The 27,000-nt window shown below is 52.1% G+C and overlaps 1 protein-coding gene across 5 annotated transcripts; it reads left to right on the top strand.

Annotated features, from left to right (window-relative positions):
- The first annotated feature begins 429 nt into the window (after nt 1–429).
- Nucleotides 430–27,000, top strand: MPP3 (MAGUK p55 scaffold protein 3). 5 transcript variants are annotated; one of them, XM_067020711.1, is made up of 19 exons: nt 430–692; nt 2,107–2,330; nt 2,407–2,525; nt 2,716–2,793; nt 4,034–4,114; nt 4,354–4,491; nt 7,775–7,856; nt 9,352–9,437; nt 10,826–10,900; nt 13,895–14,091; nt 15,927–15,991; nt 17,391–17,411; nt 17,972–18,013; nt 19,385–19,549; nt 19,644–19,724; nt 22,759–22,852; nt 23,069–23,177; nt 24,552–24,674; nt 26,699–27,000. In XM_067020711.1, exons 3-19 carry the CDS (start codon nt 2,472–2,474, stop codon nt 26,873–26,875), a joined length of 1,668 nt encoding a protein of 555 aa, XP_066876812.1. In that variant the 5' UTR covers nt 430–692; nt 2,107–2,330; nt 2,407–2,471; the 3' UTR covers nt 26,876–27,000. The 5 variants fall into 5 exon arrangements, with proteins under 5 accessions (XP_066876812.1, XP_058904243.1, XP_066876814.1 ...); XM_059048260.2 differs by having other exon boundaries at nt 444–692; nt 2,107–2,163; XM_067020713.1 differs by having other exon boundaries at nt 444–692; nt 2,716–2,905.

Raw genomic sequence — 27,000 nt, 5'->3', positions numbered from 1 at the left:
ACTACAGCGGGGCAGAATTGAGCCTTGCAGTCTTGGCCGACTCGACTTCTCCTCTCTCCCTTCCCCGCTCCCCCAGGACCCGGTGCACCGATAAATCTTTCCCAGCACCGTTGCATTGTTACAACGAGTTGCCCTCGCATCTGACTGGTCCCCCGCCCCGGCCTGGGGACTCCTCAAATGCAGGATCTCTGCCTTGGTGGTCTCGGAACCCCCAGCCCCTGGCACAGTGCCTGGCACTTGGAGGAAGCGCAATAAATGTTTGCAAAACCGAATTCTGCGTTAAGCAAGCGTCCACCTTTCAGCACGCGGGGGTGGGGTGGGGGTGGTAAGTGCGGGCTATGGGCGGGGGGAGGGAAAGCTTGCTGTGTGCCCGGGTGGGGGACACAAGGCAGGGAGCTCCTCGTGGCTCGGGTGGGAGGACACTGACGGGGGGGGGGTACGACGCAGGAGAGCGGAGCCCGGGCCGGCAGAGGGCTGGCGGTGCCAGACGCCGCGGGCCCCCTCCGCTCCTCCCCCTCCTCCCGGCGCGCCCCCTTCCCCCTCCTCCTCCCGGTGCTTCGCCTCCTCCTGCTCCTCCACCCCCGCCAGCGCGGCCGTGGCAGGGAGGGGCCGGGAAGGCGGAGCCAGCGGCGGCCGAGGCTCCCGGCACCCGCGCGGCTCCCGGTCTGGAGCTGAGATCCCGGCGCGCCGAGGTAGGAACCCGCGCGGAGGACGGACCAGGGACTCGGAGCCGCAGGGGCCGGGCGGGAGGGGAGGATGGCCTGAGACCCGCCTCTTATGCACAGGCAGCCACGCGGCCCACGGGGCCCCCAGCTTGGTGATGGTGGGGCGGGGGGGCTCAGTCCCCGCCCCTCGGCCCCTGGCCTCCTCTCGGCACCCAGGCCCTCCTCCGCGCGCACCTCTCTTTTCCTGCCGCTCTGCATCCTCCGAGACCGCCCCGAGCGTCCCCCAGGTCTCGCCTCGCCTTCGCCTTCGTCCAGCCGCGCTCCTTGTTGGTCCCACAGGTTCCTTCCCAAAGCGAGCTGGAGTCACTGCTTGGCTGCCCGGGAGAGTGGGGGGCACAGCTAGAAGGAGCCAGAGGATGAGTCTGGCGTAGGGGGGCGGGGCGTTGGCTGGAGGGCCGGGGACCATTCTTATGCATCTCGGTGCCAGCGGGGCTCGGGCGGGCGCTGTGGGGCTGGCTCCATGTTTGCGGAATGAATGAATCATTACTCTCCTTATCTCCTTCTGAAGGAGGACTTTTTGAGGTCCACGTGCTGCAGAACACGTCGGGGGGCCTGCCGAGATAGGGCTCCCCCCGCCGGCATAGTAGACACTGACTCTCATCTCTCCACCTCCTCTCTATACGCTCTGTTTTGGCGGCAGGCTCCCTTTAGGTTGGGGCTTGGGGACGGCGGGGAAGGAGGGGCTTGTAGGCCCTGCCAGGTACTTGTTGACAGTCAAGGGACTTGAGTGAGGCCCCTTAGAAGGTAACAGGGGAGGGGTGCGCTGTGGAGGAGAGCACCCACTGTCAGGCAGGGGCCACTTCTCATCTCTGAGACCTGCCTGGAAGGGCCAATCGAGTATGGATTCTGACCTACAATTTACTGAATCCTCCAAGCCTCTGTTTCTTCATCAGTAAAATAGGAATATTAGTGTCAATTCCTCAGGGCTTTGAACAGATGAAGAAAAATGTCTTGGGCTTCCCTGGTGGCGCAGTGGTTGAGAGTCCGCCTGCCGATGCAGGGGACACGGGTTCGTGCCCCGGTCCGGGAAGATCCCGCATGCGGTGAAGCGGCTGGGCCCGTGGGCCGTGGCCGCTGAGCCTGCGTGTCCGCGACGGGAGAGGCCACAACAGTGAGAGGCCCGCGTACCGCAAAAAAAAAAAAAAAAGAAAAAGAAAAAGAAAAATGTCTTATGAAATCACCCAGGACAATGCTTGACACACTGGGAGCACTCAGCAAAGCTTTGTTTTCTTTCCTTCCTCTCTGAAAAAACTGAGCAGAGAATTATTTATTCCCATCCCCTCTGTCCTGAAATTGATTCCGGACAGACACAGTACATGTGTAATCACTGTTTGTTGAGTGAATATGCTTGATGGAGTTTCACCCCCCTTTTTTCTCCCAGAATTCACAGGCAGAGATCTGACCAGCACAGACATGCCGGTGCTGTCCGAGGACTCTGGTGAGTGTCTCCCGGGGCTGGACCTGCCACAGTCTTGAAGACAAGACCCTGCCTAGCAACCCGGGGCAGCAAAGAAAGCAGCTGCTCTCCAGTGTCAGCTCCAAGCCCTGGGAATGAGAGCTGGGGGAGAAGATGTGCACACAGCAGGGCTGAAGTGTTGTTGGAAGGTCTGCTCGGGGGTCCCACAGGGCAGGAAGTACCCACTGCATTGGTTATACAGTGTTTTTCTTACTGTCTCCTCAGGTTTGCATGAAACCCTGGCACTACTGACCTCTCAGCTCAGACCTGACTCCAACCAGAAGGAAGAGATGGGCTTCCTGAGGGATGTTTTCAGTGAAAAAAGCCTCAGTTATTTAATGAAGGTAAAGGCCCCCCTGCCCCGGGAAGGTCTTCACTGGCCCACTGTGCAGGGCTTTCTCTTATGCTGCCCCATGGATGACCCGGTCTGCAGCCCCAGGCATCCCTACAGCCGTGGGTGGGGTGTGTGACATCCAGGGTAGACCTGGGCAGCTGGCTTGGGAGGCCGCAGCCTGAGATCGGCTGTCTTTGCAGATTCACGAGAAGCTTCGCTATTACGAGAGGCAAAGTCCAACCCCCGTTCTGCACAGCGCTGTGGCCCTTGCCGAGGATGTAAGCCCCACGTTTCTCCTTATGGCCTCAGCCTTCCTCCCACCTGTAGCTCCTTCATCTGGCCTGCATGCCATTGCTTAGTGAGGGGACATTGGGACTCGGGAGCCCCAAGGTGAAGAGCGTTTCCTCCCCTTCCCCTCCTCCCCGGGCTTCCTAATAGGCAGGGAGGAACTCGTGAGTCTTGGACAGGGCCAGGGGACATGGTGACATGGTGGCGCCCACTTAACTTTGTGTTCCCGAGAAAGTCTGTTTCCCCAGCTGTGAGATAAGGGCAGTTCCCAAACGGCTGAGAACTGGCGACAAGAACAGGTCAAACACGCACATTGTGTATCTGTGCTTTGGGGAGGCCCAATGTGAAGTCCTGCGTCCAGGGACTTGCGGCTTCTTGGAGTTTTGTTGTTTGTTTGTTTGCTGTACCCGTGTGGTTTGCGGGATCGACCAGGGATTGAACCCTGGCCCAGATACAACCCGGGACCCCGGCAGTGAAAGTGCCAAGTCCTAACCACTGGACCGCCAGGGAATGTCCAGGCTTTGTTTTTTAAAGGAATCCTCCCTCATTTCTTGTGGACCTCTCCGCTGTGTTGCATGGTTGATTACTAAGGCTGGCTTCTGAATAAACTCACATAACCCCAGGAGATGGCCTAGTGAGGGGTCGGGGCAGATCCCCTGCCTTTCTTGGCTGTGGAATGCCATTAGGAGCAGGTTAGGCTGCCAGGCTCCTAGGCTCAGCTCTGCCTCCGCTACTAGCTCTGTGACCGTAAGCAAGTGACTCAACCTCTCTGAGCCCCAATTTCCTCATCTGGAAAATGTGGTGAAGGGCACAGACAATAGAGCCAAATAAACCCAGCTTCAAGTCCTGCCTGTGCCACTTACCAGCTTTGCGACCTTGGGCAAGATATGTAATCTGTCTCATTTACTTCTTACTTCTGAAATGGCAAAATAATAGTACCTGCTCCATCTAGTTCCTTGTGAGAGTTAATCCACATAAGGCAGACAGCACCCAGGAAGAGCTTAATAAGTTAGCTCCCATTAGGATTAGAGGCTGCTCAGGGTCTCTGATCTCTGCTGTGATTTCCCTGGGAATGTCAGGCCTGGGGTGGCTGAGGGTCCACTGCCCCCTGGTGCTGTAGTAGTGGCTGGGAGGGCCCTTGGGTCTGAGGCCCAGGGAGCAGGGTTTCCCCTGGGCGACTCCCACCAGCGCCCACAGCCGTCTGTGGCCTTCTCTCTCCTTTCCCCCCAGGTGATGGAGGAGCTGCAGGCCGCCTCCATGCACAGTGACGAGAGGGAACTGTTCCAGCTGCTGTCCACCCCTCACCTCAGGGTAGTCACGCTGCAGTCCCTGGCCACCCACACATCTGTGTCTCCTGGGACGAGGGCAGGAGGGGGTGCTTGGCCGTGAGACTGAGGAAATTTCTGAGCAAGCGCTCCTCAGCACCAGCGTCCAGTGTGGTCGTCTCTCTGGCATGAGATTCGAGACCCCCAAACCACTGCCCGGCCAGGTCCCCCAGACCCCATGTAAGCTCTAGGGCCAGCCCTTCTTTTCTCTTGCTTTTCTGACAGGCCATGCTCATGGTACATGACACGGTTGCCCAGAAGAATTTTGACCCCGTTCTCCCCCCTCTGCCTGATAATATTGATGAGGATTTTGATGAAGAATCAGTGAAGATTGTCCGCCTGGTGAAAAACAAGGAACCCCTGGTATGTGGCCCCCACCTCTCTGCCCCACCCTCCCCCTGCTTCCCACCTCCACCCACCCAGAAACCCCGGAAAGGACCCTCCTGAAGTCTTCAGAGTGAGTGATGGCAGCTTTGTCAGGGCTGCCTCTAGTCCCTGTGACATCTTTGTGTGCAGAGTATCCCTTTCTCTGGGTGATTACAGCTTCCCTCCACTGTGGTCAAGCTCCTTTGTGCAGTCAAGAACCTGCACAGCTGTGCAGGGCAGCCCTGATCATCAGCTCTGAACCAGAGATTGGCAGACTACGGTCCAAGGGCCAAACCCCGCCCACTGTCAGTGTTTGTAAATAAAGTTTTATTGGTGCCCGGCCATCCCGTTCATGTACATATTGTCTGGGGCCCCGCCTTTACATGGCAACGGCAGACTCAATGGAAACTGTGTTGCCCGCAAAGCATAAAATATTTACATTTGGCCCTTTCCAGAAAAAGTTGGCCAACCTTGTTCTGAATTCCAAGGAAGCTCAGGGCAGCAGCCATTCTTCTCCCCAGCTGACAGATTGTTATCATTTTGGTCCTGGTTCAGCACTGATTTACTGAGCAAAGGGACAGAGTTGTTTATGAGATGGAGGGAAGTAATGGCAGTCCAGAGAATTGAGGGCTTGCCTTAGAGAATACCACATCTGGCCCTCTTTATTGTCAACTTTCACCAAGTGACCTCAGATGGGCCGCGTCTGCAGAAGGACCGGGGTTCTCCTCTGCCTCTGTTTCCTTTACCTTCAAAATGGGCCAGTCATCCATCCACTCAGCAAACGTATCGTGACCCCCCACCCCCACCGTGTGCCAGGCGCTGTGTTGGGTGTGGGCAGGATTAAGACTTAGTCCTTGCCCTCTGCTGGGAGTTCGCAGGAGGTAGTGACTGGGGGTTTCCTGGAAGAGGTGATGCCCACGCTGAATTCTAAAAAAAAAAAAAAAAAAAAGGAACAGGAGTTTTCCAGAAGGAAGAGGAAGAAGAAAGGCATTCCACCATAGAACTGCATGAACAAAGCCATGGGAAGGTAAACGGCCTGCTATATCCAGGGAACTTGCCAAGTTGAAGGTAAAGTGTGACAGAGGCGAGGCCAGATCAGCGGGAGAGCGGAAAGATCCAGATTACAACGCACAGTTGCTTGGCTGGGTCCTGAAGGCAGCGGGGAGCCATGGAAGTGTTGTAAGTGAAGAACACGATGGCCGTATTTGTAGTTAGAAGTATCACCTTGGCTACGAAGTAGAAAGTGGTCTGGAGGGTGAGACCAGAAGCGGCGGACCGATTTGAGGGTAGGAGCCAAATACGTGAGGTTCGGAAACAGGGCTTGACCTCGGTTTGTGGGAAGAGGGAAGAGAAATCCAAGAAATAGTTCAGAAATAAAATTAATGTCACTTTGTGCCTGCCCCAGTTTGGGGAGGCATCTTGGGTAAAGGCCCGGCTGTCCAGCTAGGATGATGGGTCGGCACTGGGACCATTATTATTATTATTATTATTATTTTTAATTTGCGGTACATGGGCCTCTCACTGTTGTGGCCTCTCTCATTGCGGAGCACAGGCTCCGGACGCGCAGGCTCAGTGGCCATGGCTCACGGACCCAGCCGCTCCACGGCATGTGGGATCTTCCCGGACCGGGGCACGAACCCGTGTCCCCTGCATCGGCAGGCAGATTCTCAACCACTGCGCCACCAGGGAAGCCCTGGGACCATTATAAGGAGGAACTTAGGGTGCGTTGAATTCAAGAGGCCTGTGTGCCCGCAAGTGGAAATATCCAGGAGGTGAAGGCTTACGTGTGCAGAGATACAGACTTGGCAGCTGCCGTCTTCCAGGAGGGGTTACCACCCCACCCGAGAGGTTGAGACCACCGGGGTAAAGCGTATACCCTGGCCCTTTAATCAACATTTAAAAGGCATATAGAGGAGGACTCAGCAAAGGGGGCGAATTGTCACTGAGGAGCACTGGGAGAGAAGTGTCACCAGGGCCCAGGCTAACAGAGCATTCGGCGGCGGGGGGGGTGAATCAGACAGGAGAAGAGAGAAGACTGAGGGTGGCGAGCTGGCGGGTTGTCGGTGCCTTTGCTTGTGCATTCGGCGGGGAGTGAGTCGGAGGGCCGGAAGCAGAGAGCAGATGCGCGCTGCCTCTTTGAGAAGCTTGCTCCAGAGGAATGGAGACCGGTGGCTGCTGGATGGGGTTGCCAGCTTTTTAATGATGGGAGAGACTTGATAATCTTTTTAGGACCAGGGGAAGGAGCCAGTGGGGAGGTGGCATTGAGAATGCAGGAGAGGGAGGGAGGGGGTAGAGGGCAGCCTAGCCAGGAAGAGCCCCTCCCCGGAGATGGGGGAAAAGAGGAAAGGATGGATAGAGATGCTGGCAAGTTTGAAAGTCTAGGCGGCAAGAAGCCGTAGGGTTTTTAGCTGCTGGTCTCTCTTTCCAGCAATATTTATCTTATGGACTTTGAATGAAGTTAATAATGAGTGTGCCAGTGGGTTTGCATTTAGAGCCAGTAACAGGTGGTTAGCATTTATTGAGCATTTACCGTGTGCTAAGTGCCTTGCGTGCGTTACCTGATGTCAACCGTGCAACAACCCTGTGAGTTAAATGCTTTCCCACACCCCAGGCGAAACAGTCGCAGAGAAGATAAGGAGCTTCCTCGCTAAGGGCGCATGCTCTTAGTAAATGGCAGGGCCATCCAGCTCCTGACTGCTGCCCTGCCCCACCACGGTCTAGTCTGTGTGGTGCGCGAAATCGAGGGCTTGCTAGTGCCTTTTTCATCCTAGATATCATCTCTGCCATGCTTCGTGGACCCCATCCTGGTCCCGAAGCTCTGGCTGGGGCATAATTGGTTCCCCTTGGCAACAACAGAAGGCCTGGTGACCCTGTGCTTGGTTAGAGGCAGGTTGGGAATTTGCTGGCACATATTCTCCTCATTATTAAATGTCTTTGCAAGAGGCAAGGGCTGTGGCACGATAGAGAAGGCAGTGGGTGTGGCATCACAGAAAGCTGGGTGACCTTGAAGTTGCTTTCCTTCTCTGTGCCCCAGTCCCTCATCTCTCAAATGAGATCGTGACAGCATTCTCGTGCTTTCTTTAGCTGTGCTATACTAATTTGAGATGTGGGTTTTATTTCATCCTCAGTCTTGGAAAGGAGGTGTCCACCGATCTGCCCCCTGGCGTGACAGAGGGAGGAATGGGGCGGTGGCCGGGGGAGGCTTTGCTGGGTCCAGAGACTCGGGGTCTGAGGTTCGGGGCTGCTTCTCAGGAGCCTGCCTGCTCTGTCTCTGATGCAGGGGGCCACCATCCGGCGGGATGAGCGCTCAGGGGCTGTCGTGGTGGCCAGGATCATGCGAGGGGGCGCAGCAGACCGGAGCGGTGAGTGGCATTGGTGCCGGCCTAGCTGAGGTGTTGGCCGTGGTCCCCCAGCCTGCGCCCCTTTGGCCACAGGTCTCCTTTCCCTCTCCTGTCCACTCACCTGTTTGGGATGTGCTTTGCTTTCTGGCAGTGGGGCTGGAATTCTCTTCTCCTTCCTCAGCTCGGTAGAAAATTTAGTTGTTTGGAAACATCTCAGGCATGGAGTACTTTGAGGGTGATCAGGAAGGTTTGAGCATTGGCTTAACCTGAGAACTGTGGTAGTTAAGCTTGGTGTAAATCCTAACTGGGGGGGGGGCAGGGACACCCTTCTCCGACACCCCAGTTGCCTTAACAAGCCACAGTTACTGAGGGGAGGGTGTTCATGTCCCAGCACAGGTTAAGAATCACTGGTGTGAAAGAGACTCACAGACTTAGAGAACGAATTTATGGTTCCCAGAGGGGAAGGGTGGGGGGAGGGATAGTTAGGGAGTTTGGGATTGAAATGTACACACTGCTATATTTAAAGTGGGTAACCAACAAGGACCTACTGTATAGCACAGGGAACTCTGCTCAATACTCTGTAATAACCTAAATGGGAAAGGAATTTGAAAAAGAATAGATACATGTATATGTATAACTGACTCACTTTGCTGTACACCTGAAACTAACACAGCACTGTTAATCAGCTATGTTCCAATATAAAATTAAAAGTTTAAAAAAAAGAAGAATCACTGGTATGTGGAGGAATGAAATTGGGGGGCAAATCTCCTGGTATAGGGGAGTGTTGCCCGGGAAGTCTGCGGATCATTGTGGTGGGACCCCTAGACCAGTACTTCCCAAACATTAATAAGCATGGAAATGGCCTGAGTGTCTTGTTAAAATGCAGATTCGGATTCAGCAAGTCTCAGGTGGGCCCAAGACTCTGTACCTTTTACTGCCTTCTGGATGCTGCTGCTGCTTCTGGGCCAGTGTCCACACTGAATGGCAAATAGGCCCCGATATGCAGAGGTGCTAGTCATTAAAGCAGAGGCCGACAGACAAGTGTGTCTAACACTCTTGACACCATCTTCCCTGGTGCCCTTAAGTTTTTGTGTAAAATTTCAGAAAGACATTCTTGGAGTTAGGTCTGTACATCCAGGAAGGTGAAGAGTTAATGATATTTTTAAAGAAGCAGAGGTTATAGCAGAAAGAACACAGGGTTTCTACAGCAAAGTAACTGTGTCTGCGCACTGGCTCCATTTTTTCTTAGCGGTGTGGCCTTGGGCAAGCTGCATCTTGTTTCTGGATCTCAGCTGCCAGTTTGTAAACCAGGGGTTTCAGTGCGTCGTTGTGAGGCTAGGATGCCAGGTGAGCCACCTGTGAGAACTCAGGCCATCCCAGTCCCATCCAGTGTCTTTAAACATTGCGTCTCGCCTACAGCGGGTTCCGCAGGCAGGCGCCAGCGGTGCCCAGAACTCTCTGCTTTGGGGGCCTCAGCCCCCTTCCCGTGCTGACGGTCAGCCCCTGTGTCTCCTAGGCCTGGTCCACGTTGGAGACGAGCTCCGGGAAGTGAACGGGATCACGGTCCTGCACAAGCGGCCTGACGAGATTAGCCAGATTCTGGTCTGTGCTGCGCGCATGTCGGGGACGCGGTGGTTCTTCAGAAACCCAGAGCGGGGCGCTTCCTGGAGCCAGGACTGATCTGGCCCGGTGTCCCTGTTTGCACGGGGAGGCCGCAGGCCAAGTGGCCTCACAGAGCGCCCTGTATGGAGGGTGGGGGACAGGAGGAAAGGAGCGCCCAGACCACCCGCTTCTCTCAGACCCTCTCTTCAGCACAGCCATCCTCTCTACCCCCAGCCTTCTTTCCTGAGGACCCGTCTGGAAGACCCTCTCAAAAGGGTCCCCTCTTCCAAAGGGCTGAGGAATATGGAGTAAAAGGCTATAGCCCAGCGGAGCAAGGGCTTTGGGGTCAATTGGTCCTGGGTTCGAATCTTGCCTGTATCACCTTCCAGTTGTGTAACCTTGAACAAGTCATCAGATCAGTCTGAGTTTCCATCTCCCTTCCTGTACAGCAGGGATAGGGATGGTTTCTCGACCAATGCATAGTTATCGTTAGGATGTAAATATCCGGAAGAGGACATAGCACTTTACGACTTCAAGGGGATTCTAGGGGGTCACGTGCTGGCATGGAATCAACCTTCTCAGTCCATTCTGGGGGTTCAAGTCAAAACTGAAATTACAGAAAGCCCCCATCATAGTTCTGTCCTCTATCCTCAGGCATCCTCTCCCAACACAACAGTCTTTGCTCACTTCTGATGGTTTGCGGGGCAGAAACGGGCTGAGATCTGAAGCTCCGAGGCCCGCTCTTTAAGGCCCCTGCTGTAGGGGGTCCTGGTTACAGGCAGACACTTCCATCTTCCTGCCCCCACTCCCCTTTCCCTGGTTCTGGGCCCCGACTTCCTCGTGTTCCAGAGTGATGCGGAGCCAGGGATGGCATTGGGCGAGATGTGCTCTCATGGGCTGACGGTGTGCTTCCCGTGGGCCCCGCGCGTGGGGTGCAGGGCCTCTCTCCAGAAGAGGGGACGGGAACCCCTGGGAAGGTAGCAGCGGCCTGAGATTGGGGAAGATGCAAGCCAAGAGGGGAGTAATATTTGGGAACCAGCCCCAAATCAGGCAGGAAGGAGGAAAATGAAACTGAACTAGGTTATGAAAATAACCTGAAAGAAAAGAAAGAAGGGCAGCCCTTTGGGGCACTAGCGGTCAAGAGGGATGGAGAGCCGTACTTGGCGCATGCATTGTCCTCGGGTTCTCACTTTAAGTCTTCTGTCCCTTTGTCATATGAAAATGCTTTAGTTAGGTCAGGCGGCCCCCACCATAGAAGGGTGGGTCACAGGGGAGGCAACACGTCTCCTTTATTTCTGAACGGGAGTTTCCAGATCTAGGAAGCAAGACGTGACGTCCTGGAGGGTTAGATCTGGTAGATGATACGGCTGTGTGCTCTTTCCTTTCAGGCGCAGTCCCAGGGGTCCATCACCCTGAAAATCATCCCAGCCTCCCAGGAGGAGGACCGCTTGAAGGACAGCAAGGTATGGGGGATCTGGAGGCGGCGGGGTGGGGGGGCAGCGGGGGTGGCGGGGTGGGGGGGCGGCGGGGGCAGCGGACTCCAGTCCAGCCTTTGAAACAGTCGTCCGGGAAGAGATCACCCGTCTGGTCCTCGGAACAAGCGCTCGGTAGAGACCTGTAATTCAGTCACAGAGTGATTTATTTGTTTGTACCCGGCCTCTTCTAAACAGGATTTGACGTAGCTTACTAATAAAAGACAAGTTTCTTCTAATTGAAGTCGAAAAGCAGGGCCGTGAAGAGGAGGAGAAGGTACCAGATGTTCTGGCTTCAGGACCAATTAAGTAACTGCCATTTGTTTAATTCCTTGTGGAGCCTACCTTTGGTAGGCACCTCCTCTGTGCCCAGGCGCTCAGCCAGATGCTGGAGACCGAGATGATGAGTAGCTTCAGGGATTCCTGGGTCAGAAGGGGAGGCTGGGAAGCCATTCTCTCCTTGCTGTGTGATTAAGTGCTCCGGAAAGATTCTGTACAGCGTGAGAGGCACTTTGGAAGGTGTCATGCAGGAGGGGTGTTGGAAGTCAGGCCTGAGGAAGACGGAGATGAGGAGGGACTTCTCTGGTGAAGAGGAGGTGGAGGGAAGGGCGGACAGAGGGGTCTGCATATGCGGAGGCTCAAAGATATGGCAGAGAGGAGTATGGGGGGGGTCAATGAGAAAGTGCACGGCGGTGGGGCTCCAGGGGGAGGATGGGGGGGTGTGTGCTCGGGAGGTGGGTCAAGGCTACCTTCTGAATGGCCTTGAATGCTTTGTTAAGGGTTTTGGCATAATCCCTGCTTAGTTTAGGATCTCAGAAGCCGAGTCTGATAAGGGATTCAACTACAAATAGTTTATTTGGAGGTGACCCCAGGAAACACCGGTACAGGAGTGGGGAAAGGACGGCAGCCAGTGCAGCAAAGGGTGTGTTCTCAGCAAGTTACCACAGGGGGCAACCAGAGCTTAATCCTGCTCCAGAGCTTGTCATCCCTTGTAGACCGTGCCTCCAGGAGCTGGGAGATCTGGGGGATCCGTACACCAACTCCCCCCAGGCTGCATCCTGGGGGTTAATTCCCAGCAGTTCCTGCCGGCCAGGTGAGGGGAGAGCAGATCCCAGTGGCTGGAGAAAGCCGTTAGGCAGTCAGCCTGGGGCGCCCTGAAAAGGTAAGGCCCCGGGGCATATGGGGGGCCTTAGTTACACAGCCCAAGTTACAACCCCATAGGCGGTGAGAAGCTCTTAAAGGTTTTTTTTTTTTTTTTTTTTTTAAGAGGGAAGCGATACAACCACATTCTGGTAGGAGTCTGTTGTGAAAGCCCAGGTGATAGACTGTCAAGCCCTGAGCTGAAGTGGTGGTAGGAAGGATGGAAGAGGGCATTACTTTTATTTCCCAATGAATTTGGATCTGCAGTTTCTGGCAGCCAAGGCAAAAAGGAGAACGTAATGAATTACAATAATGAACGTAATTCATCAGAGTATGGAAGGCAGCATGCCAATTTTTCAAGAAAGCTAATTCCCAGCCCGCATGAAAGATGGGACATTATAGCACGCGGCACAGAGTAGATGTCAATAAATATTTTGAGGAATGGCGACGAATAGTGGGCAATGTATTTGACAGTTTTTTATGGCAAATGAAGAGATCATCTTTATATGACTGTTTCTTATTTGCACCTTCAGTTGAATCACAGGGCACACATAATACCTGATGGAAGTGGTTCTTCCTGGGATGAGCTAATATGGTCTCCACATGCAGCTTTTGCAGGTTTTAACTTGATACAGGGAGAGGACTTGGTTTTCCTATAGGACAAACTGGGTAGCCTGTCTCTTAGTCCATCCTTTCTAAATATTTTTCTTTGAGCTAGATGCTTGTTCAGGGCTGGCCACTTAAGATTATGCTTTCTTCTCAGTGCCTGGGACCCTGGTTACATCTGTGGCTAAATGAGGGTATCTGTCCTCATAATATATGGCCAGAAATTTCTTACTATTGTCAAACTGCATCTTTTCTGCTTGGCACATAAAGGAATATGGTTTGGATTTGTCTAAGGAAAGCCTCTGGCCTTTTTTTTTTTTTTTTTTTTTTTTCCTATTTGCTGTTAAAGTTATTGGGCTGTAATGATCTGGAAATAAAAATAAATAAATCCATGCCACTGAATTATACAAGAGAATGAAGAAATGTGACAAAATGTTATGTCTTCCCATCCTCTTCTCTAGAGGGATGACTTCAGGGTAAAGGGGAGAGTTGGGGGTTGGCTAAGTGTGTGACAGATGAGGAAGGATTGAGCTGTCAAAGATGTAGCTGTCAATTATCCACTGAAAAGTGATGATGAGGAATTGGTAACAGTGGTTTCATTGATGTTTGTGTTCTTATCAAAACATCTAGATGACTTATTTACAGATGGCTGCTGAAATCATCAGGGGCAGTTAGCGTATCAGAAATAACATTTGAGTTAGAAATTGTGCTTGACTTTACTTTTTGCTCCCGGGACTAATGGTTGTTTTGTGTAGTCTGAGAGGCTGTTGTAAGGATAGCAGATCAGGTCAATAAGGAGATGTTTAGGTTGGAAAGGGAAATTCATGGGGCCCAGCTATTCATTTTCTGATTCTTGATGGATTTCCCAACTGGGACATTGAAAATGGTTGAAGAACACTAAGAAAATCGGTGCGGTGGGTTTCTGATTAACTTTCTGTTCTTTTTTAAAAAACATAAATAAATAAATAGTTACTTGCACCGCGTCTTAGTTGCCACGTGCGGGATCTCTGCCGCGGCAGGCGGGATCTAGTTCCCTGACCAGGGATTGAACCTGGGCCCCCTGCATTGGGAGCACGGAGTCCTAACCACTGGACCACCAGGGGAGACCCAGCTTTCTATTCTTGAGGCTGCTTGTTCTTCCTAATTGTGAACGGTGGTTGTCCCTTGGTTTTCTGTGTGGCATAGCCACATCTGTGCTTACACAGCAAAGGGCTGTCTCACTGAGCCCCTCCCCTGCAGGTGTTCATGCGGGCCCTCTTCCACTACAACCCTCGGGAGGACCGGGCCATCCCCTGCCAGGAGGCAGGCCTGCCCTTCCAGCGCAGGCAGGTCCTGGAAGTGGTGAGCCAGGACGACCCCACGTGGTGGCAGGCTAAGCGAATGGGGGACACCAACCTTCGAGCTGGCCTCATCCCCTCCAAGCAGTTCCAGGAAAGGTGGGTCTGGGGTATGTTGTAAGGGGGTGTGGTTCTGGAGTGGCCAGAGGCATAAGTACATGACAAAGCCCCAAATCTCTGTCAGCACGGCCGGAGGGGCCCACTGGGTGTCCTTCTCTGGTCTAAGTACCAATTGTGCTTGTGTTGGCTCTTTTTCTCCCATCATCAGTGGTGATGGCTGTTTGAGATTTCAATAAATGTTGATATACGGAAATCTATATTATTAAATTAATGTATGTTTTATAATGCATACTTAGGGCAAGTTGAGAAATAAAATATAAAAATGCAGACGAGGAGGACGAGGAAAAGAAAATTACCCAAAGTCTCACTACTGTCTAAACAACATAATGTATTTCCTTCCTGTGCCTGTTATGTGAGTGGTGCACATAGAATTCGAGGTCTTGCTTTTTTTAATTTTTGGTAGCTTAACATTTTGACATGAGCATTTCCTATATTACTATAGAATAATATTATTCTATACTATTAATTAATGGTAATATAATATTTCATCAGGAGATGTACTGTTCATTCACAGGCAGTAACTATGGTTTTGCCCTGGAGGAGCTTACAGTTTAGCTGAAAAGTCACACATGGTTCAGACGAACACTTTATATAAATGTGATGGGTGTGAGGGAGGAGGACACCGGGCCCCGCCAGGTCCTAGCAGGAGGGTTGGCCCTCTTCTGGGCAAGCATGGAAGGCTTCACTGAGGAAGGGTCCTACCTAAGTGACTTTGCTTCCTCCCTGTGGCTGTACTTGGACGCTGTCTCTAATGTTTCACTGCTACAGTCTATGTGCAGATAATTATGTTGCACATAGACTGCTCCTTATATTTCAAATTGTTTCCTTGGGATAGCTTTCCCAAAGTGTAAATCCTGGGTCAGAGGGCGTGGCACTTACACCTGCAAGCCTCTCCTGGGGTTTGTAGCCCTCTTCCATTTTGGGGGTGTAGAATGATGCTGTAGCAACAGACCTCAGGGTTCATCTGTTTCAGTGGCCCTCCTGGCGTGGTCCTCAGGCCAGGCGCATCAGGCATCCCCTGGGAACTTGTTAGAATGCTAATCCCTTCCTGGGCCCTGCCCCAGACCTGATGAATCAGAGACTCCAGGGGCAGACTCTGAGCTCTGTGTTCTAACAGATATTCCAGATGATTCTGAGGGGCTGAAGTTTGAGAACTGCTGCTTTATTTCCTCAGGGGAGCCTCAGACCCATCTGCATCTTTGGTTTCACAGGTCTTGGGGGAAGGCTCTTTAGCTGCATTTAAATGTGGAAATCTAGAGACCTCTAGGAGCCCTGGGTGTTTTCTCAGCTCAAAGAGGCCTTGGAGGTTGCTTCTCCACCCAGGGACGCATTGAATAATGTGCCAGGGCTGAGCTCCCCATTGGGCTAGGGTGGGTGGGGAAGGGCATTAAATTAGGGTCACTTTCACCCTCGGCTTCTCCTGGGAGTCGTTCTGCTGTTTTCCAACTTCCTCAGAGATGGGGAGGCCGGGTGAGTTTGGGGAAGGGGCCTCCTTTCCTTGAGAATCAGCCATGGGAACGTAACGACCAACTGCTGACCTGGGCACTGGGCTGTACCCCTGTGTGTGACCCATCTTGGGCCGGAAAAGCTTCTCCCAGAGCAAGAAACTCAGTTTCTTCCTCATGAACCAGTGAGAACCTGTGAAAATGTCCCTCTTCACTGCAACTCAGTGTGAAGCAGGAGGCCCTTGGAGTGCCAGGCTGTCCCCACCTGTGGGTTCCAGGCCTCGGTTTCCCTGAGTTTTCCAGAAGGTTCCCCATGACTGGTTCTCTGGTCCAGCTCATGGGCCTGCCCATCCTCTTGTGTCCCCACAGGCGACTAAGCTACCGGAGAGCCACGGGCACCCTGCCGAGCCCCCAGAGCCTCAAGAAGCCCCCGTGTGAGTAGACTGGCAGGATGGCACTTCAGGGGAGCCGTTCAGGGAGGGGCTGGGGTTAGGACTCTGGGGCTTCGTGTGGGGAAGAAGCAAGCACTGGGCTGGAGGGGCCACCGAGGGTCCTGTCTGAGCTCTCAGACCTCCTGAGGGAGGAGGGGATGGGGAGAGGATGAGGAAGGGAAATGGGGGTAGGTTGCGGAGAGCTATTCCCTGGAGAGGAGGTGCTATATTTGGGGCCCATAGATGACACTGCGGGGGCATGGTGACACCGCTCCCCAAATTTTGTGCAAACTCTGTGTGTGTGTTGTGTATGTGTGAGTCTGTGTCTGGGAGAGGCTCCACAGCTTTCATTAGATCCCCAAGGGGCTCTCTGACCCTGACAGTTTAAGAACCACCGATGTTGGAAGGGAATGGAGATGGCTGTGAGTGATCCTATGCCTCTGAGTCAGCAGTCAAATCTGGCAAATAAAAATAGAGGCTGCCCAGTTAAGTTTGAATTTCAGATAAACAATGAATGGGTTTTTAATATAAGTATATCCCATGCAATATTTGAGACATACTTATACTAAGAAATTATTTGTTATTTATCTGATATTCACATTTAACAGAGTGTCTCGCAACCCTACTCTGTGTATCACTTACCTTTTAGAAAACACATTCACCTACCTTCTTGCCTTTTAATCATCGCAACAGCCCTGGGTAGTAGTGGAGTCAGGGCATCCCTTTTGCCAAGATGGTTAAACAGAGGCTCATGAAGTCAAGGGAGTGGGGCTGGGGTCAGGTTTCCAGAGGGCCTGTGATCAGAGCCCCCAGGTTAGAGCCCCGTATGGAGAGGAAGCTTCCCCAGGGTATGGCATCCCTAGCTGGGGGTCAGGGGGTAGGGGGGAAGGGGGGGCTTGGAACCAAGTGGGACGCCAGACCAATGCCAGGTGAACGGAGCACAGCTGGCCTGCAGCCCTGCACTGTGCCACTGTGTCGTCTGGCACCTGCATTTGCCCAGGAGAGTCTCAAAGCCAAGAGAAGAGAGAGCAGGTCCTGGTCCCGCTGCAGGCATCCTAGGGCGAGCTGCTCCCTTGGCTGGGTGGCCACTGCCAACAGCCACCTTTCCAGACTTGCTCTCAGGTCGGAGGGGCTACTGAGTAAATTGGCCCTGAGGCTGCTTATGCCAGTGAAGATCTGGCTTTCTTTGGGCCGCTAATGAGACACACACAGGAGGACTAATTAGAGAAAGTCTTGGTTTAATAATGCACCGCAGCTCAGATCACAGGTTTGTTGGAGGAAAGAAAGAGGGGACAGATGGAGGGCTCCTGAGGCACCCGAGGCTGCGGCTGCCTCTGGACCACAGGGCCTCGCGGTTCCCCTACGCTAACGCTGTTCCATCTGTCTTTTGTGCAAACCGCAGATGATCAGCCTTGTGACAAAGGTAGGCCCAGTATTTGTCCCCTATGCGCATGGACAGGCCCCTTTGCTGTAGACTGTCTGGGGCTGGAGGGGCTTGTTCTCCCTTCTGCCACCCCGCTCTGCAGTCGCTGTGCCCCTCTGGCTCGTGGCACCCCTCTCCCTTCTCTGCCAGCTGGACCGACCTGCTCCTCGAGGCATGCAGAGCTGGTGGGGACGTGGGGCCCGGCCCTCCCCGGATTTTGGCCGGGCTGACCACGTGACCCGGCTGGGTAGCGGTAGGGCAGGGCGAGTGAATCTCCCCTCCTTATTCTCCCTGATCCTAACTCACAGGGGCTGGAATGAGGTCTGCTGGCCCAGAACCCCAGCCAGGCCTGGAAAGGCTGTTTGCGGCCTAAGCATGGAGAACTGGGTGAAACAGAGGAACTTGTTTACCTGGGGTGGCCGGGACATGGCATTTGTCCTGGGCCCCCCGAGACTCCATCCCAGAGGGCTCTGCCTGGCCATCCAGGGCCCGCATACCTCTGGGCTGGGGCTTGTGTCCAGCATGGCTCACTGGCCTCCCTCTTTCTGTTTGGTCCCCAGAGACCTGTGACTGTGAGGGATATTTCAAAGGACACTACGTGGGTAAGTAATGGGGGCTCTCCCCCCGAGACCCCCTCCCCCGCCCATGCACAGACCACCGTGGGCTCCTGGGTCAGGGAGAGGTGATCCGTGCCCAGGAACCCCTCAAGAGCAGCTGAGTCTGTGGGCCCCACATTTTCCTTCAGTCTGTGTCTGCCAGAGGCTGGGCTGAGCCTGCCCAGGCCTGGGGTCCCCCACCCCAACTTGCACCCAGCCACCGAGAGCAGTGCCCTGGCAGGACACCTACATTAATACTGATTTTATTGTTACCATAATCTTAATTGTACTTTATTCAGTGTTTCTGCCACCCCTATACAGCAATGGAGCCTTTTATCAATCTCCAAAGTACCTTCACTTCTTTTATTTTGGTAAATCTTTTCAAAGGCCTTAGAGACAGGCGAAGAGTTTTTAAACTTTTCATTCAGAAGCAATTTCAAACCTACTGAAAAGCTGTGAGAATTGTACAAAGGACTCCCATATACTCTACACGCAGATTCACCGGATGTTAACACTTTGCCATATTAGCTTTATCGTTCCCTTTTTCCGCATGTACACATTTAACCCCCTCCCCCCCGAGTCATGTAAGAGTTGTGGACATCATGTCCCTTCACCCCTAAATAGCTCAGCGTGTGTCCCCTAAGGACAAGGACATTTTCTTTTTTTTTTTTTTTTTTTTGGTATGCGGGCCTCTCACTGTTGTGGCCTCTCCCGTTGCGGAGCACAGGCTCCGGACGCGCAGGCCCAGCGGCCATGGCTCACGGGCTCAGCCGCTCCGCGGCATGTGGGATCCTCCCGGACCAGGGCATGAACCCGTGTCTCCTGCATCGGCAGGCGGATTCTCAACCACTGCGCCACCAGGGAAGCCCCAAGGACATTTTCTTATATAACCCAGGGCTATTATCAAATTCCGGGAATTTATTTTTTATTTTATTTATTTTTTAAAAAAATTCTGGTAATTTAACATGCATACAATTCTATTACTGAACATGCTGCTCATATCAAAATTTTGCCAGGAGTCCCAATAATGTCCTTTAGAGCATTTCCTCCGATCCAGGATCGGGGAGCGTCCATTGCCTTTGTAGATTTGGATTCCCTTTCATGGATAAGGGAACTGAGGCGAAGAGGGGGTGATGACTTGCCAGAGGTCAGTCACAGACCGAGTAAAACAGTAGCCTTGAACCCTAAATTTTGGATGCCACGTAATCACACTTTCGTCATATTACTGTACATCCCGATCAACCCCTTCCTGTAGCAGGAGGTGATTGCGAGAGGCCCGTGCGTCTCAGTCCCACCTCCAGGTCTGACCGGGTAGAGAAAGTCTATAGGGAGATGCTGGGACAAAGGCCGCAGTGTCCCCCTGCCCTTCTCCCCAAGCTGGTCTTCGGAGGAGCTTCCGGCTGGGCCGCAGGGAGAGACTGGGAAGCCCGCAGGAAGGAAAGACGTCCGCAGTGGCTGAGTCTCTGAAGCTGCCGACCTACGAGGAGGTGACCAGGTACCAGCACCAGCCCGGCGAGCAGCCCCGCCTGGTGGTTCTGATTGGTAGGTGACGTCTCCAGAGAGTGGGCTGGTTCCTCCCTGGAGGGGTGGGGAGGGAGCTCAGCAGGGACCTTGCAGCATTCCCTTTGTTTCCCAGGGTCTCTGGGAGCCCGACTGCACGAGCTGAAGCAGAAGGTGGTGGCAGAGAACCCACAGCACTTTGGTGTTGCCGTTCCACGTAAGAGGGCCCGTGTGTGTGTGCGTGTGTGTGTGCGTGCGTGCGCGCAAGCATGTCTGCACATGAATATTTCTTGGGGACTTGACTCCACGTATCCATCTTCATCCTTACTTTGGGTCTGAAGGACCGCCAGGCTCTGCCTGCTATAGGCACACCAGGGGACCTAGGCATGATGGGAAGAGACCCACTCTCAGTGGTCCACTAGGACCCTCTGAGGCAGTAACTGGAAGACCACTTGCCCGGTACTTGCCTGGGATGGGAGGTGAGTCTAGAGCTCATTGCAGGTAAAGTGGCAACTTCAGCCCAACACCAAGGGGGCCCCAGCAGTGGGTGTATTTCAGCCTCCTCTTCCCAATGACTCTGACTCCTGTGGCCCCTGCTCTCTGCTTGGGCAGGAGAGTAGGTTGGGGAAGCCAGAGAGCCCGTGAGCAGTGTTGCTCGGGCCCTCCTCCTGCAGCTGGATCCAGTCCGGCAGGGTGGCTGTGTACACTCCTGAGTCCAGAGGCAGCTGGAGATGCTGAAATCCAGTAGGCAGAGGTCCTGGCTCTGAATGTGATGAGGAGACTGAAGAGGGCTAGGAGCTCTACCAAGAGCTTTTATGTGCGGTAGCTTGGTCAGCCTTCCCAGTATCCCTGAGAAGAGGATCATCATCATCCCATACTGCAGAGGAAGACACTGAGGCTCAGAGAGGTTAGGTAACTTGCCCAGTGTCACACAGTTGGTAAGTGGTAGAGCCAAGATTCAAACCCAGGCGACCTGCCCCAGCCTCATTCTTTTTTTTTTTTTTTTAAATTTAATTTATTTTTTGGCTGCGTTGGGTCTTCGTTGCTACACGCCGGCTTTCTCTAGCTGCGGTGAGTGGGGGCTACTCTTCGTTGCGTTGTGCGGGCTTCTTATTGCAGTGGCTTCTCTTGTTGTGGAGCACGGGCTCTAGGCGCGTGGGCTTCAGTAGCTGTGGTGCACGGGCTTAGTTGCTCCGCGGCATGTGGGATCTTCCCGAACCAGTGCTCGAACTTGTGTCCTCTGCATTGGCGGGCAGATTCTTAACCACTGAGCCACCAGGGAAGCCCCCACAGTCGCATTCTTACTGAGGCCACACAACAGCCTCTCACCTGCTGCTTGCCACTTCCTGTCCTTGGCTATTCCTTTCTGGGACTCTCAGTCCTCTTCCTCAGAGGGATACAATGTGGGCACCTGATGGCCACTGAGAAGGGATGCTGTGGTGGCGGTAACGGGACCTTTCTGGAGTATTCTGAGGAAGCGCACCTATGTATTCTTTCTTTTGTCGTATCACTCCCCTGGGCCTCAGGGCTCATAGCTCAGTCTATGGGTTATGAGAATTGTCTTCCAGAATCCTACCTGAAGTGGCAGGGATGTGGTGGCAGGGTCATGGGGGATTGGGGAGGCCATTCTGGAAGCACCTGTGATGGACCTGGGAAAACTCTGGGGGGACCACAGCCTTCCAGGCTGAAAGGACGTGTGGAAGTTGTTCACACATGGATCCTTCAGAAACTTCCAGACCCATCCTCTGGGGGTGGGGTACCTGGATGGCTAGACCTACCCGCTTCCAGACATCCCACAGATAGGTGACTTTCTCCCTGCTATTAGGAAGCAGGCGAGTCAGGGAAGGCTTCCCAGCAGCAGTGACTTTTATCTGGGTTTTGAAGAGTAAGTAAGAGTTTTCCAGGCAGAGAAGGAAGAGTTTTCTATACCAAGGGAACAACATGTGTAAAGGGACAAAATATGACCCAGTACAGCAATGGGAGGGACTGGGGAAGTTAGTGTGGGTGATGTCAGGGGAGATGAGCCGAGTGGGAGGCTGGGTTGATTCAGAGGGTCTCATATACTCATCTAAGGTGTTTAGAATGTAATCAGTGGGTGAATAAAAGTTTTAAAGCAACGACATGGTCAGAAAAGGTGACCCTAGCAGCTCTGCCAGAGGTTGGACAAAGATGTCACTTGGCACACAGAGCATCCCCTGGGTGGCCCCCAAGGGAGAAAACACTGTCCTCTGAGACCCCATCTTTTCTTTTGTAATGCTCTGGAAAAAGCTGTGTGTTGCTCCGCGTGCACTCTTGTTCTGTGGAGGATCTGATTTTCCCCAGAGGTGCATGCCTTGAGTCTGTTATGGAAATCAGAGGGAAAACACTATGTGTTTAAAAATTGTGTGAGGGGGGGCTTCCCTGGTGGTGCAGTGGTTAAGAATCTGCCTGCCAATGCAGGGGACACGGGTTTGAGCCCTGGTCCAGGAAGATCCCACATGCCGCGGAGCGACTAAGCCCATGAGCCACAACCACTGAAGCCCGAGCGCCACAACTACTGAAGCCCGAGAGCCTAGAGCCCATGCTCTGCAACAAGAGAAGCCACCGCAGTGAGAAGCCCGTGCACCACAACAAAGAGTAGCCCCCGCTCGCCATAACTAGAGAGAGCCCATGCAGCAATGAAGACCCAACACAGCCATAAATAAATTAATTAATTTAAAAAAAATTATGTGAGAGCCAGCCTTGTGGAAACATCTAGTCCACAAGGGGACTCTCTATCTTCATGTCTCTTCTCCCCAGATGAGAAATAATTGAATAAAAAATTAAAAACATACAGCAGGGTCGACTGAGTTTTTGCCCCCTTGGCTCCCAAAAAGAAAAACAATTAGGAAACAAAGCCTAGAGGACTAGGAATTCCTTAGGTGATTCTTTAAAAGCCACAGCATCAGTGAGGCAGTTTGGCGGAGTGGTTAAGGGCATATGCTTGGCCTGAGACAGAGAGCGTTCAGACCCGGCTCTGCTCCCATCCATGGGACATCCACACGGTGCTTAACCTCTGCACCTCTGTTTCCTCACCTGCAAAACTGGAGGCCTCCTTTTGCCTACATCACAGAGCTGTGCGAGTCAGTGGCGTGCCTGCACTCAGGGACCCTCGATGGAGGGAAGTGGGTGGTTTGTACACAAATCAGCGACCAGCTGTGGACAGGAATGAGGGCATAGGCTCGCTGTGCTGTGACATCTCTGCCCAGCTACCCTCCTCCTCTCTTTCACAGATACCACCAGGCCCAGGAAGAGCCATGAGGAGGATGGGGTGGAATATCACTTCGTCTCTAAGCAAGCATTTGAGGCCGACTTGCATCACAACAAGTATGTTTCCTTGATGGACCAGTGGGGCCTCCGTGCAGCTGTGTGTCTTTGCATCTGTCCAGTCTTCCACTTGACCTCCTGGGAGGGCTTCCGGAAAAGGCAGGGGAAACAGAGGGTGGGAGGAGGAGGGCGGAGTCATGGTGGGCCATTCACCTTCTGTGTTAATTCAGGCAAGCTCAGCAGCTGAAGGCCTTTCCCCCTGTGCTGCTGTTCTAGGTTCCTGGAGCATGGTGAATATAAGGAAAACCTCTATGGAACCAGCCTGGAAGCCATTCAGGTTGTGATGGCCAAAAACAAAGTGTGTTTGGTGGACGTGGAGCCAGAAGTGAGTTCCTGGGCCAGTTTGGCATTTCCTGTTAATGGGATTTATAAACTAGGGGGTCGTACATTTTATATTTATATTTGACCTTAGTCCAGGGACTTTTTATTCCACAGCACTGGAGTTTAATATTTCCTTGGGTCTCCCTTTGAGAATCTAATGAAAGCTTTTTTTTTTACCCCAAAATGTGCACCTCTATACACAAAAATGACATGAATTGGAGGGACCCTCTTGGTGGCCCACAGGCCCAAGATAGTAACCTCTGCATGGAGTAAATCATGCAGGAGATGGTGGCACCGACTGGTTCATTATGACCTGACAGTCAGAGACTTAGGTGTAAATGCACCAGTGGAAGCTGGGCCATCCTTTCCCCGACGAGGACAAGTGGAATCAGGGAACCACTTAGAGAACCACTGAGGGAGATGGCCAGGAGAGCAGTTTCAAAGGGAAAAAGGGCAGACTTGACCCTGTGAAGTGCTTCAGAGACATTTCCAGTCCTGCACACCCCACAGGGGCTTAACCGTCTTTTTAACCTTGTCTTTGAGAAAAATTTGTAAGCCTTGAACTCAGTAGGGGCTGAGCTCTGATTTTATGACATAAACTGTGGACTTTATTTTACTGAAGTTGGCTTGAAACGGATTCCAAAAAGCACCTTATGTCCAGAAAGGAAAATCCTCACTAATTTGGACTTACTGGGAGTTGGTAGTGGAAATTAAAAGTCTGAATTTCAAAAATTTTTTTGAAAAGTGATTTTATTGGTTTAGAGGGGATGCAAGCAGTTTAATACCAGTGTTTCCAAATACAGGCCCTTACATCATAAATAAAATGCACTAATTAACAGGACGATCTGCATATGGAAAACCTTCTAAAGTCTTTACATTTTGCTTCAAGGCATCTCTTGGTCTCTTCATTTGCTTGGCAAACCTTTTCTTCTCTGAATATCATAAGGAGGCCTGTGTGATAGCACAAATTTTGCATTAGTCCAAATTGATGACGTTTGACTAAATAGATACACACATTAAATCCTGTTCGTTCTTCCATCAGGACTAGGCAGGCAGAGAAGGGTGTACGAAGACTAATTAGAGCTTGGTGGAGGGTAGTCAGAGCTAAGAAAGATGGCAGCTCTCGGAGATGAGGCTTTGGAACCTCCGTTCTCGGCAAGTGAGCCTTCAGGGTCCAGCTGAGGCCAGCATCATAGTGAAGGGCAGGAAAATAAGCAGGTGGTCTGCACGGATGCAGGCCATTGTCGTATGACCGTATAATCAGGACCTTTGCCATTCGGGCTATGTGACGAAGCACACCATTACTGAGTATTCAAGAAGTGCGTTTCACAATAAAGTGTTTTCAAAGTATGTAATATTCCTGAACTTTCTTTCTCAGGCACTGCAACAACTGAGGACCTCAGAGTTTAAACCCTATGTTATATTTGTAAAGCCTGCAATTCAGGAAAAGAGGAAGACGCCACCCATGTCCCCAGCTTGTGAGGATGCAGCAGCCCCACTTGTAAGTTTCAAGTTGATCATTTCTCTTCCGAAGGCCTAAAGGGCCGTTAGCTGCATGTGGGTGCCCATACCTTCGACACAAGACCATCTTTCCATTTTGCCTGTTGGCCAGAGTCAGATGGTCATGTGATCTGAAGACTCAGGGCGGGGCAGCCAGAAGTGCCTCCCAATTCACACAGGAGTGGCTTTGCCTGGGTTCCCCACCCTCCACGCCCTCACATAAGCACCCCGTTGGAAAGTTAAGGGACTGACATCTATCAGGGACCTGATCTGAGTGTGACATACCACAAAAATTTGTTGAACTCCTAAGCCAAACCCAAATAATTTTTTAATTGAAATACCAACTTCAGATCCAGCAAGCTAATCCAAGATGGAGGCAAGGGGCATCAAGGGGGAGTCTTTCCCATGTGCTGCTCAGGACTGTGACTCTTGTTGAAGCTGCAGGTGGTTGAGTTCTACCTTTACAGGGCAGAAAGAGTTCAGGGGACTGACAGCTGCAAAATAAATGTCACGCATTTTACTCCATTAGAGATTTACTTGAGTTCTTTCAAGAGGCAGATATTTATTAGGAAGATTGAGGGATTTAGGAGCAAAAGAATGTTCCTTCTATAATTTCTTAAATAGATAAATGCTTCCAGGATGAACAATGAGGGTACCTGGAGGAGGGGGAACTCCAGTAGCGGCAGACAGTCTATAGGATATATGTGTGTAAGGGGGTGTAGGAATTGGGATGGAAGATCCAGGGGCAGCAGTGGGACACTGCAGTGTGCTTTTGAGGAGGAGAGGAGCCCTGCAAGATACCGTATAAAAGTGGGAAGCTCTGCCCAATTTAATCTAGGTTTTTCCCTCATGGGGGAAAGAAGTAAGGAGAAGTTATCTAAGCCTACCAGTAGGTCTTTTCTGTCTTTGCGGTAGCATGCAAAAACTGTTTCCTAGACCTTTAGAACATATTTTCTGAAAGTATGGACTGAAAGTAGGACTCTGGTTTTGATTGGTGACAGAGAGGGGGAGGGAATATTTTGGAATGTGGGTCATTTTAGGGGAAGACAGCTCACCCCCTCCATGGCAGCATAAAAACGCTGAGCCCCTAGAAGCAGAGGCGAGAAGGCAGCAGAGGACTGGGAGGAGATAGAAAGGGAGGTGGGTGAATGCCAGCAACAAATTTCACTTTGCAGTTTTACTCAGAGTGGATCCCGCCACTTTCCTTTCTTCCAAAACCCAAGCTAATAGTCAGTGAACTACCTGCTTGAAATTCTACTCACTAGAGGTATTTTTGAATGAAGAAGCAAACAAAACACTGGGTAGGTTGGGTAAAGGAGGGATCATTGGCTGTCTAGACCTTAGGGTTAGGTGTCAGGAAAGCAATCTGATTAAAGAAGCCAGGTATCCTAAGGAAATGGGGGATTGGGTCAGGGCTGTCACAGCACTTTCTTAAATATCTCTACTTTGTCAACTGTGCTAATGTTTGGCTCTGGTTTGAGGAAATGAAAAGAAGAACTGAGTTCTACGTGATGAATTTAGGAGTCTTCAGAGGGCATTTGAGTTACTTATTCTCCTTCTTTAACCCCTAGTTGATTCCAGAAATGCTTGCTTTGCTTTTATATAGTGAATACTATTTTTAGTTCTTTCCTGTAATTATTTAACCAAATTGCCATGCAACACAATAGTACTGCTAGTTTGGAAATACCTTCGGACAGGAAGTGTGATATTGACATATATGGATGCGCAGATACAGAATCAGCTTCCGCCCAAAGCATGGCTCACAGTTAACAGGTCCTCAGTAGGTATCTTGTGAATGACTGAACAATGATTATGGCTGCCACCCATGAACTTTCTTGGAAGTTTGATAGGCTGGCATCACTATGCTCTGTTCTTGTGTACCCAGTTGGTTATTCAAGGGCCATAGTCATTTACTCATCACCTAAAAATTAGAGGTTGGAGCACTGCCCGAGACAAAGGCTGTAGGTTTCTTATTTGGGGGGGAGAACAACCCAGTTGTTCCCTAACTGCCCCTTTTCCTTGCAGGATGAGGAGGAGCAAGAGATGGCCGCCTCTGCTGCCTTCATAGACCAGCATTACGGGCACCTGGTAGATGCTGTGCTGGTGAAGGAGGACCTCCAGAGTGCGTACAGCCAGCTCAGAATGCTCTTAGAGAGGCTGAGCAAGGAAACGCACTGGGTACCTATTAGTTGGGTCAGGTAACTGTATCCTAGAACCTCCAGGTTGGAGGAGACCCGGAAGACCACCTGGTCCAGGCTCCCCCATGTTACCATCAAGGAATCTTGAGCGAGAAGGGCAGAATTTTCCATAAACTCCATCATCAAGAA

Source organism: Kogia breviceps, chromosome 19 (genome assembly GCF_026419965.1).
Source record: "Kogia breviceps isolate mKogBre1 chromosome 19, mKogBre1 haplotype 1, whole genome shotgun sequence".
Classification (NCBI taxonomy): domain Eukaryota; kingdom Metazoa; phylum Chordata; class Mammalia; order Artiodactyla; family Physeteridae; genus Kogia; species Kogia breviceps.
The sequence above is the reverse complement of the archived record's forward strand: the minus strand, read 5'-3'. Positions and strand labels throughout refer to the sequence as shown.